General features: G+C 36.5%; 1 protein-coding gene across 8 annotated transcripts in view; it reads left to right on the top strand.

Moving 5' to 3' along the window:
• The window catches only part of LOC102288907 (pituitary adenylate cyclase-activating polypeptide type I receptor), a 43,690-nt gene that overhangs the window by 22,927 nt on the left and 8,896 nt on the right, over positions 1-11,867 (top strand). For 3 of the 8 annotated variants that reach the window (XM_042220236.1, XM_042220234.1, XM_042220239.1), the window contains exons 4-11: positions 3,624-3,925; positions 4,010-4,107; positions 5,979-6,111; positions 7,396-7,549; positions 9,475-9,535; positions 10,578-10,647; positions 10,949-11,040; positions 11,717-11,800. In XM_042220236.1, coding sequence (XP_042076170.1) covers positions 3,624-3,925; positions 4,010-4,107; positions 5,979-6,111; positions 7,396-7,549; positions 9,475-9,535; positions 10,578-10,647; positions 10,949-11,040; positions 11,717-11,800 — 994 coding nt within the window. The remainder of the gene's footprint in view (positions 1-3,623; positions 3,926-4,009; positions 4,108-5,978; positions 6,112-7,395; positions 7,550-9,474; positions 9,536-10,577; positions 10,648-10,948; positions 11,041-11,716; positions 11,801-11,867) is intronic. The other 5 variants (XM_005912477.3, XM_005912479.3, XM_042220245.1 and 2 more) reach the window with 3 other exon arrangements.

Raw genomic sequence — 11,867 nt, 5'->3', positions numbered from 1 at the left:
CATTTAATTCCATTGTTTTCATTCAAATCTGTTGTTTTCATTCATGTTTTCATTCTAATTCTGTTGTTTTCATTCTAATTTGTTTTTCATTCAAATTCTATTCTTTCATTCAAACTCTGTTCTATACATTCTAATTCTGTTGTTTTCATTCAAATTCTGTCGTTTTCATTTTAATTCTGTTGTTTTCATTCTAATTCTGATTGTTTTCATTCAATTTATTCAACGTTGTTTTCATTTTAATTCCGTTGTTTTCTTCTAATTCCGTTGTTTTCATACAAATTCTGTTCTTGTCATTCTATTTCCATTGTTTTGATTCAAATTCTTTTCTGTTCATTCAAATTTGTTGTTTGTTTTAAACTTCCATTGTTTTCATTCAAATTCTGTTTTTTTCATTCAAATTCCATTGTTTTCATTCTAATTTCATTGTTTTCATTCAAATTCCGTTGTTTTCATTCAAATATTTTTTCTTTCATTCTAATTCCATTGTTTTGATTCAAATTCTGGGCCTGTTCTTCGTACCCGCTAAGTGAGTTAGCTGGATGAGATTGTTGACGATTTCGCGTGATCCGGATCGTTCGGTTCCCCGAAGCCCATCCGGGACTTGCTGTCATAGCAACAGAGCCGTAAGCGTAAACCTGCTGGGAGCAGGTTTACTTTATGTAAACAGGATTAGATCGCGGCCACGCAGGTATGCCCGCGTCATTTATACGAAAGCAACAGCGATATTCCACCACTGTTTCACCATAAATAAATAACATCAATGTAACTAAAGACAATGCAGCACCTGATCCATTTATTGATTTCACACAGATACATACAGGTCATTTCCTAAAAAAGGGAAATGTACTATTAACATACTATTACATGTATGTGATTATTACAGATGTAATTCATATTTCAGAGTAGCAATTGCAAATTACTTCGTGTAATCAAGATGAGAGACCACGGCTATAAAAGCGAAGGTGGATTTGGGAAGCCTGTCGCAGCCATGTCCTGCGGAAGGTGCAAGATTGATAAGGAGAGTTTTCAGAATTCAGCGTATATTGCGGGACAGACAGGATCCTTTAGCTCAGCGCGACAGTGTGCTCATAGAGAGATATCGATTTTCCCGTGAGGGTATTATTTACTTAACCAACTTGTTGACGAGGGGGTGCAGGACCACCACCTGTCTTTTTTTGCTCTGCCCTTTTCTTGGTTGCTGTTATAAACAAACAGATTATTTCAGGGTCTCTTTCCAAGAGACTAAAAGCAATATAAGTGATAAATATTACCATTCTGTAGAATATTCCTATATTTCACTTTTACCTGTTCCCATGTTCTAGTGGGTCCTGTTGTGGCTCTAATGTGAAAGGGGATATAATATAACATATTATAATATAATGTAATATAATATTGGATAATATAGTGTAATATAATAAATCTACCCTACCGCCTACTGGTGTTGGCCAGAGGGGCCGATGGCGCGATATGGCAGCCTGGCTTCTGTCAGTCTGCCCCAGGGCAGCTGTGGCTACAACCGTAGCTGCCTCCACCAGTGTGTGAATGTGAGAGTGACTGAATAGTGGCATTGTAAAGCGCTTTGGGTGCCTTGAAAAGCGCTATATCAATCCACTCCATTATTATTGTTCTTATTAAATTACTTACGAGTTTAATTTGTCAGCAACTTTCTGCCAGCCCTCTCTCCTTGCTTTTGCAGCCTTTGCAGTGTTCCCTTGCGTTTTAATTAAACTCTGAAACTCCTGAAATCCCTCACTCAAGAGTTCTTGCTCTGCTGCCGAAAAATACCGAGCCGAGCGCGCTCCGTCGACATTTTCGCCGACCAATCAGAGGGTTGCCGATCAATGTTTCTACTATCGATGCGTAGCCCCTTTTACGACACCCAGTGATGTCACATTACTGCGTCCAGCTGTACTAATCGTCAACAGCAGGTGTGTTCGGGGAACCGGATTAGCGCGCTCACGGTTAGCGCGATGGTTTGGTCTTGGATGTTTCATTTGATCTTGGATGTAGTGAGCGACGTACGAAGCACAGGGCCCCTGTTCATTCAAATTTCGTTGTTTTCATTCAAATTCTATTCATTTCATTCTAATTCCGTTATTTTCATTCAAATTCCATTGTTTTCATTCAATGCTGTTGTTTTCATTCTTTCTTTTATTCAAATTATTGTTTGTTCAAATTCTGTTGTTTTCATTCAAATTCGTCGTTTTCATTCTAATTCCATTGTTTTCATTCAAATTCTGTTGTTTTCATTCAAATTCCGTTTGTTTTCATTCTAATTCGTTGTTTTCATTCAAATCTGTTGTTTTCATTCAAATTCCATTCGTTTTCATTCAAATTCCATTGTTTGTTCTCAAATTCTGTTGTTTTCATTCAAATTTGTTTTCATTTTAATTCCATTGTTTTCATTCAAATTCTGTTGTTTTCATTAAATTCTACTCTTTTTATTCAAATTCTATTGTTTGTTTTAGAATTCTGTTGCTTTCATTCAAACTCTGTTCTATACATTCTAATTCTGTTGTTTTCATTCAAATTCTGTGTTTTCATTTTAATTCTTTGTTTTCATTCTAATTCTGTTGTTTTCTTTTAAACTTTGTTTTCATTCAAATTCTCTTGTTTTCATTCAATTCCATTGTTTTCATTCAAATTCCTGTTTGATTCTCAAATTCTGTTGTTTTCATTCAAATTCCATGTTTTCATTAATTTCTGTTGTTTTCATTCTAATTCTGTTGTTTTCATGCAAATTCTTTTGTTTTTGATCAAATTCTGTTGTTTTCATTCAAATTCTGTTTTTCATTCAAATTCCTTGTTTTTCATTCATTCCGTTGTTTTCATTCTAATTCTGTTGTTTTTTTAAATTCCATTGTTTTCATTCAAATTCTGTTGTTTTATTCAAATTCCATTGTTTTTCATTCTAATTCTGTTGTTTTCATTCAAATTCTGTTGTTTTCATTTAATTCGTTGTTTTCATTCAAATTCTGTTTTTTTTTTAATTCCATTGTTTTCATTCAAATTCTTTTTTCATTCAAATTCCGTTGTTTTCATTCAAATTCTTTCTATTCATTCTAATTCCGTTGTTTTCATTCAAATTCTATTCATTTCATTCAAACTCTGTTCTATACATTCTAATTCTGTTGTTTTCATTCAAATTCTGTCGTTTTCATTTTAATTCTGTTGTTTTCATTCTAATTCTGTTGTTTTCTTTTAAACTTCCATTGTTTTCATTCAAATTCTGTTGTTTTCATTTTAATTCCGTCGTTTTCATTTTAATTCCATTGTTTTCTTTCTAATTCTGTTGTTGTCATACAAATTTTGTTCTTGTAATTCTATTTCCATTGTTTTGATTCAAATTCTTTTCTGCCGTCTGGAGCATGTGGAGAAAGAACTCTTCAAAGGGGTAATGCCTCGTTTTAGTCAAGTAGTAACACTGGTCGGTAATAAAATGATCTGAGATTGGTTAAGAGAGGTCATAACATTTGAAAGTTGCTTCCTTGGTTTTTATCATTTTGCCAAGAAAATGCTAGATATCTTTAGAAACTGAACTGTTTTACCACCATTTAAATTTTCCTGAATTCTTAGTTTTTTTTAAATTTTAGTTGCTCTGTTTCCTTTCCGTTGCCTGTCAGCATGTGATTGGATGTGGGACAATCTTACCTGCTGGCAAGCGGCCAATGTTGGGGAGGTTGTGGAGGTTAACTGTCCGGAGCTCCTTCATGACTACACAGTCCCTGAAGATGGTGAGTGGCAACACCATATTCGGATAGTCTTATTTGAACATCAAGTTTCTTTTCATTCAGTTTTATTCAGGCATATTTTTTTATTTGCAGAAATGGGGAAGGTCAGTCGTAACTGTACTGAATATGGATGGTCAGAGCCTTTTCCTCACTATGCGGAAGTCTGTTTCTTCTATGACAACACTACCAAACTTGTAAGGCTTTGTGGATCTTTTTATTCCATATGGCATGTACTGTATATCAAGTACACAGACTCATTCTCTGTCTTTCTCCATTAGGATCCATACTACGCATCAGTCAAAGCCCTCTACACAGTCGGCTACAGCACGTCGCTTGTGTCTCTGACTACAGCCATGGTTATTCTCTGCAGGTTCAGGTGAGCTTTCTGAGCATCCATCCATCCATCCATCCATCCATCCATCCATTTCTAATCTCCAGACGTCCTTCACCCCAGCAACACTTTCAAGCAGATTGGCATGCACTGAAAATCTCCAAAGGAAGGTGTCCAATATGGACCCAGATGCCCCGACCGCTTCAGCTGGCTCCTTTCAAACACAGAAAAGCAGCAGTTCTGCTCTGAGCTCCCTTCAGATGTCCGAGCTCCTCACTTATCTCTAAGACTTTGCTAAAAGCATTTTGGAGTCCACTTGGGTCCTGGTGACAGATGTTGCAGATGATTGCAGATGTTCTTGTCTCTGCGAGCTAACTTCCGCTAGCTTCCTGCTAACTTCTAACTCGTTAAATGTAATAAATTTTGTTTTCATGGATGCCTGGAAGTTAAACTTCATAGTTACACCTGGTAAAGCAGCAATGCTGATCGTTTTATTAAAGATGAAAGAATTTAGACAGTTTTTAACTCTCAGTGATGCTGCAGTGTTGTTTGACCTGAAGTATACGGAGTTTAGGACACAGATTACTCCCAGATTTAAGAGCATCTTAGTCCGAAAAAAACGAAAAAAAACAACACCCCCTGCAAGGTCCGCAAAAAAAATGTGCTTTGTCGTGTATCTGACGGACAAACACCAAACCAGTTCCACATCACTGAAGTTGCACCATTTTTTACAAACCAATTCTGGTTCATTTGTTTCACTCAACAATCGGCCATGTGCGTATGAAAACAAAGGCACTGCGCATGCGCGTTTTACTCATATTCTATCGCGATATTTCATTTTCTTATCGTTGCCTAACATTATACCGGTATTACCGTGAACGGTATAATATGGCCCAGCCCTAGTTCAGGCCTAGCTACACAGGAACCTCATTTCACTTCATTGTATTTGTGACCTCACTATTTCTGTCATTGCTCAGATCCCATGACTTTAGGTAAAGGTTGGAACTTTGATGGACTAGAAAATCAATCATTGATAGGAAAAATATGTTCACAATTTTTTTAACCATTTAAATAACAAACTTGAGTTTGTGACAAAGTTTATTAAAAAGTAGCTTTTTTGTGTGTTTGTTGTTTCAAACATTCAAGCAAAAATCTATATCATTAGTCCAACAGGAGAAGAATATTGTACTTTGATAAATTATTACTAGAAGCTTTGATCATTATATAAATCATTATATTTATGTATATTCATTGAAAATAAATATCTTTAGATTCTTTAGGTTCTGGCTCTATACCTTTAGTTTCAATGACGGGCTTAATGACAGAGTCTTTAAAATTCACCCTGTTTTTACTCACTGACTAAAAGCTTGGAATCATAGAAGGGTAATGATGCGCATTTTATAGACAGTTTATTCTGAAAGGCATTTATTGGATTGTGTTTAGTTATTCATAAAGTAAAACCTTAAGCTTAAGAGGAAAATGCAAACTTCTCTTTACTTTCTTATTGCTACACAAATGCCCAGTGTGTGTGTGGGAAACTGTCAGACCTAAACCTCCGTAATGCACCACCAGATGGGTGTGGCAGTGGTTGTTTTAAGGCCAGCCCACCATAAATCTTAAGGTTCAAAGACACCAATAATATCCAGTTGCAGCTTTAACATGTTTCTATCTTAGAGGCCCCTGTTCAGGGACCAGCCCTTATCTGTTATTAGAGCGAAGCTCGTCAGCATTTTTAAGTTTGCAAACACGGCACATTCAGGGATTTTTAGTTAAAGTTGCAAGAACAGGCTTTCAGATTAAATTCCACAAGGTTTCATGTGGTAATTTCTAAATCATCGCGGAGCTGGAAGGGTTAAACAGAGCACAGATGTAAAGACAAGATAAAGATGTGTATATGTCCTTTCTCATCTCTCCAGGAAGCTCCACTGCACCAGGAACTTTATTCACATGAATCTGTTTGTGTCCTTCATTTTGAGAGCCATCTCAGTCTTCATCAAGGACGGCGTGTTGTACGCTCAGGAAGACAGCGACCATTGCTTCGTGGACACAGTCAGTAACAACAACATATATATATAATATACATATACGATAATATATATAAGTATATATATATATATATATATATATATATATATATATATATATATAGATACATATAGATATATAGATATAGATAGATATATATATATACTATGTGGGCATCATAATACAAACTTCACCTGCTGCTGATGGTGTTAATCACTTCCAGAGGAAGCAATTGTGACTGCTGTTTTAGTGATTAATGGAAAATTGGTAATTTTCAGTTTCCAAGGTTAATTAGATCATTAATTTTAATTTAAAGCCAATTGTTTTAAGCTGAAGCCTTTAATATTCTAAACAGTCCCTGCTCTGACACTAGAGTCAGTCAAATACATGTCCTGGTTTATTGGGTGTACCACCAAAATCCAGCCAATCAGGTTATAAAGGAAATGGGCATAAAAAAATATGGCCAGGCTTGTTTTGTTTGAGATACAGCGAGAGCTCGAGAACGCCTGGGAAATACGTCTCCTCCAGCGTTTCCTGTTTGCCGTTCACCTTTGAAAGAACTTCAATCAGATGCAAATTTTACAAAAAGCAAACATGCTATTAGATGACTAATACTCCCTGATTACAAATGCAGAACAAGCTCTTAGCCTTTGTCTGATAAGAATACATTGTTCACTATTGTTAAGCAGCCATGATAAATAAACCTAATTAGATGCGCTAATGGCTTTAGCAAGACCAGTGGAAATCTTCTGCTAGAGTCTTATTAACATATCAATGGCTACTTTGCCCTTTTTTTCCCGTTTCTTTTTTTTTTCTGAAATCAAACACTTTACCACTGTTGCCATGGTGATCACAGGTCATTATCATGGCAGTACAGAGAATCAGATCAGTCCTGTAATTGGTTGACCCCACAGTATATATGGACTTTAGTCATTAACACAGTGTCATCACATGACACTTCGCCTGGCATGTAGGTGCTGGGGGAGATCATTTGCATATTAGCTCATCGGGTCGTGCTAAATATTTAGGGTTATTACCGTCCTGTGCGGTGCGCTGTCGCCTTGTTGTTTACATGGATAATGTCACTCTGACATTTGGGGTCTATTGCTTTTGAATAAAGACTGATCATTTAAACACAACTTTTCTGTTTAGAGAAGAAGAAACAAGATTATCATAATTAACTTCACTGAAATTTTGAAGATTATTTTTCTTGTTTAGATTAATATTGGTACAGAATCTTCTAAGATAATAATTGTTTCATACAGATAGGTAATCACAACTTATCTCCTAACGTGTCTTCATATGCAGGTGGCATGTAAAGCAGTGATGGTTTTCTTCCATTACTGTGTCATGTCCAACTATTTCTGGCTGTTCATTGAAGGTCTGTATCTCTTCACTCTGCTGGTGGAGACTTTCTTTCCCGAGAGACGCTACTTCTACTGGTATACCATTGTTGGGTGGGGTAAGTAGACATTTTTGCTTGATTATCATTATTGCCATAAAGTGGTGACTAATTTACATGACTGGCCATTTTATTACTATTATATTCCTTTTACTATATATTCCTGTTTAACAGCTTGTTAGTGCAAATATCTAATATCTATCTAGCTCATTTGTTGGGATTTTCCTATACTCCACCTCTAGATCAGCGGTCTCCAACCTTTTTTGCGCCACAGACCGGTTTATACTCGACAATATTTCCACGGACCGGCCTTTAATGTGTCGCGGATAAATACAACAAAATAAAACTAGTGCCGGTACAGAAAAAAAGATTTATTCATAACACACGTGAAAACCGAGTTAACGATCAAAAAGATAACAAAATAACGCTGAAAACCGATAAAAACCCTGAAAACCATACATTTCACACCTGAGCCTCAACTCTTGCGGCCCGGTACCAAACGACTCACGGACCGGTACCGGTCCGAGGCCCGGGGGTTGGGGACCGCTGCTCTAGATGGTTCACAGAGACTGTTTTTGAAAAAAGACAAGAAAATATCCACTGAGCTAAAGAAAAGCCGTGTTGATGCCAGAGGTCAGAGAAAATTTGCCAATCTGCTTTGAGCTGATGGGAAGACAACAAATAACAGTTGTTATAAATCTAATATGCAGAAGAGAATCTCCGAATCAAACCCTGAAGCAGATGGGCAACAGCAGCAGAGACCAAACTGGGTACCTCTCCTGTCAGCTAAATACAGGAAGCAACAACTCACATTTTGATGAGTCTCAATTTCTGCTGCTACATTTGGATGAATCAGAATTTGGTGTAAACTAAATGAAAGCTTGGATCTTTCTGCCTTGTATCAACGGTTGACACTACTGGTGGTGTTATGCTGGGGAGGACATTTTGGGGCTCCTCAGTACCAATTGAGCATTGTTTAAACTGCTAACCACGTCAGTCACTTTATGACCACTGTGCCATCTTCTGATGGCCTCTTCCATCAATTCAAACTGGTTTTTCGAACATGACAAAGAGTTCACTGTACTCAAAGTCATCAATTCTCAGTCCAACAGATCACCTTTGGGATGCGGTGGAATGAGAATGTTATGCTGTCATGTCAATATGGACCAAAGTCTCTGTGAGGAACGTTTCCAGTACCTTGTTAATTTTATCCCATGAAGAATTAAAGACATTAATTAGGCAAAAGGGGACCATTGCTGAGTTACTAATCAGATTGTGAATTTTAAAATTTGTGCTGTTTACCATTTAAAATTTTGTTTATTATCTATTATATCTTCTGCACTGTATAGTTTTGATAAAAGATTTTTTTAAAGCAAGTGGTGTTTTCTTTCTCAGTTGCTTGAGGTCTTGTTTAAACTTTTTTTATAGCTGTTTGTTTGCCTTTGAGAGATTAGTGAAATTTGCCATTAAATGTTTTAAATATTGGCGAAACAAAGCTGAAGTAGGGAAATACGCAAATCTGATTGTGATTGTAGCCTTTGATACAGGGTATATCAGAAAGAATCATCCAATTTCAAAGTGCTTTAATTCCACAGCCGTTCACTGGTAACTATCAAAACATATATTGTTAGACAGAGAAGAGTCGTGAGTTTCACGCGGTTGCAGGTAAGTAATGTAACAACAGCGGTGGCTGTTCAGACATGTTTGCAAAAACATATTTGACTTGGACTTGGCTTTGAGATAAGCCGTGCATCTGGAGGGAAAAACGTTGAGTGCCTTAACTTTATATACATGTATTTTAAATTTGTTCATTACTTTAAAAATATAGCCTTTTGAAATCGGATGATTCCTTTTGATTCCTATGTTTATGTCTAAAGACGAGATTTGACTAGTAGGAACTATGGCAGTCACATTAACATTGTGCATTTTATTTCTGTTTTACTTTTTCTGTTTTTTTTTTTATTTCTGTTTTTTCATGATTACAGGAACTCCCACAATTTGTGTGACTGTTTGGGCTGTTCTGAGGCTCCATTTTCATGACACTGGGTATGTCTGAACTCCTCTTCCCCACCTTTAGTCACTGAAACTAAGTGCATATAATCTTTCTGCTGCTTTACAGTCCTTTTCCACTGTAATTTAGAAGCAGAGATTATACATTATATTACACAATATTTATTGGATTTTGTAGTAACTATTAGTTATGCTCTAGATTTCAGAATCAGCCAATATTTGATTTATTATGAATACATTTCAAACAGGGCTCGAGAGCCATGGAGTAAAAATCAGTATCTATTAATACTGGTCTTCTTATATTATATTAGATAATTACACATTATTAGATACATTGTTTAATAATATCAGATAATGTTACAATAGATTATAATATTGGTCACTTTTACAATGATTTTTATCTTTTTTTGCTTTTGGTGCCCTTTAAGCAGGAGCCTCTTTTATGTGTGAACACTGGCACCTGTAAGTCTTTTACATGTGAAACTAGTTGCTTATTAACGATCACAAAGAACCGTCAGGACTGTTATATAAACACAGGTGTCATATTATTAGCCACACAGGCCAGAAAACCTCTATTAGTTTTATTAAAATCATTTTTTAATAATATATTTTCATTAAGAAATTTACAATATAATTAATGTAATCAGTGTAACTGATATTGACAGAGGTTTGGTGATGTTTACATGAGAAGTTTTAGCCATTCTTATTAACAAAATACTGATGACAATACTGATAATGTTTTGCCATTATGAAATTTCTCCCTTTGTTGGGTACGTTAAGCCTCTGTTGAGTGCTCGGTTATTGCATCCTTTTTCATCATTTTTGAGCACAATATGTGATGTAATACAAGTGTAAGAAAACAAAAACCATCTGATAGTATTAAGCTAAGTTTGTAACTCAGTTTTTCATTCTCAGTTATTGAGAGTTTTTCCTTTCATTTTAAATCCTCCTCACTAATTTGACTATTTGGTGTATTATAATTGAAACCTGGCTCATTGTTTGGCAAACTATGAGGTTGTGCATTACCTAATGTCTGAAGCATGGTGTATGATTACTGAAATGTACTGTTGGCCTCCAGATGCTGGGATACGAATGAGAACACTGCCCTCTGGTGGGTGATCAAAGGACCTGTGGTGGCATCTATAATGGTATGACACTTACTGGTTGCTCATTCAGTTTTCCTTTTATTAACTTGCTCATCTGCAAATGCAAAAGCTAAATGTCAAAGGCTTTCTTACAGTGGCCCCAGTTTAAATCCTATCTATCCTAATGTGGTGTGAAACAAAAGGGAAAATAATTTTTTATAGACAAGCGTGTGATTGAGTAGACCAGTTTTAAAGGCAACCAGCAACCTCTGCTTGCTACTTCCTGAGGAAGAAAACCAAGCAGAGAAGGGAAAGACCAAATGTTCAACTGACCGCAGTGAAAATATTTTCTGTTTCTTGTCAGATCAATTTCGTCCTCTTCATTGGAATAATCGTGATCCTGGTCCAGAAGCTGCAGTCGCCTGATATCGGAGGAAATGAATCGAGCATTTACCTGTAAGTTTCATTCGGTGGGGTTAAACGTGAGTTCAAAAATGTCAAAATTTGGATGAAGAATTTATGCTTTAATAAATTTGATTGCTGCAGTTTTCTAGATCTTGCAACCCTGCTACTCACAGAGCTAGGATTCAGAATTTTAAGTTAAGGCTGGCACTATTACTTTTTTTCATCTTGTCAAAAAATCCCAAAACCAGCATCAAAAGACCAAAAAGACCAAAACCTACAACCAACTGACCCTACAGAAGGTATATTAAAAGCTGGGTGATATTTTTATAGATGCTAACATATTAAATGCATATGTTGCACAAGGGTTATTGTCTCTCTTGTGAGTGTCACAAACATGTCAATCCAGCCATTTTTTGTAATACTCTGTGATAACCTCTGACATGTCTGCCTAGATTTTTTTTTTTTTAAATTTCAGATTCATTTGTAGAACCCAGTGTCAGGAAGTTTGAACCTCATTATGGAGTTGTACTGTATCCAGACATCACTCCTGTTCCCCTCCCATCGGATAGTATCTTTGGAGGCCCAGCAGATAATACTTTTGTCTTCTGCAGCTTAGACCTGAGTGTGCATGACCGAGTGTGGAGATGTGTGTGCGCGTGACACTGTGCGTCTGTGTCCCTAAAGACATTGTCTTTGTTGTATTGTGTGTTGTCTTTGTGCTGTGTAGCAGCTGTGCTCAGAAATGCTTCAGTGAGCCCACACAGGCTGTTCAGCATTCGTGCAGGATGTCAGAGTTATCCACCATCACACTGTAAGTGTGTGTGTGTGTGTGTGTGTGTGTGTGTGTGTGTGTGTGTGTTTCTGTCTTGTGTTCACTG

The sequence above is a fragment of the Haplochromis burtoni genome, unplaced genomic scaffold (genome assembly GCF_018398535.1).
Source record: "Haplochromis burtoni strain Fernald_Lab_line unplaced genomic scaffold, NCSU_Asbu1 Contig_3, whole genome shotgun sequence".
Lineage (NCBI taxonomy): Eukaryota > Metazoa > Chordata > Actinopteri > Cichliformes > Cichlidae > Haplochromis > Haplochromis burtoni.
The sequence above is the reverse complement of the archived record's forward strand: the minus strand, read 5'-3'. Positions and strand labels throughout refer to the sequence as shown.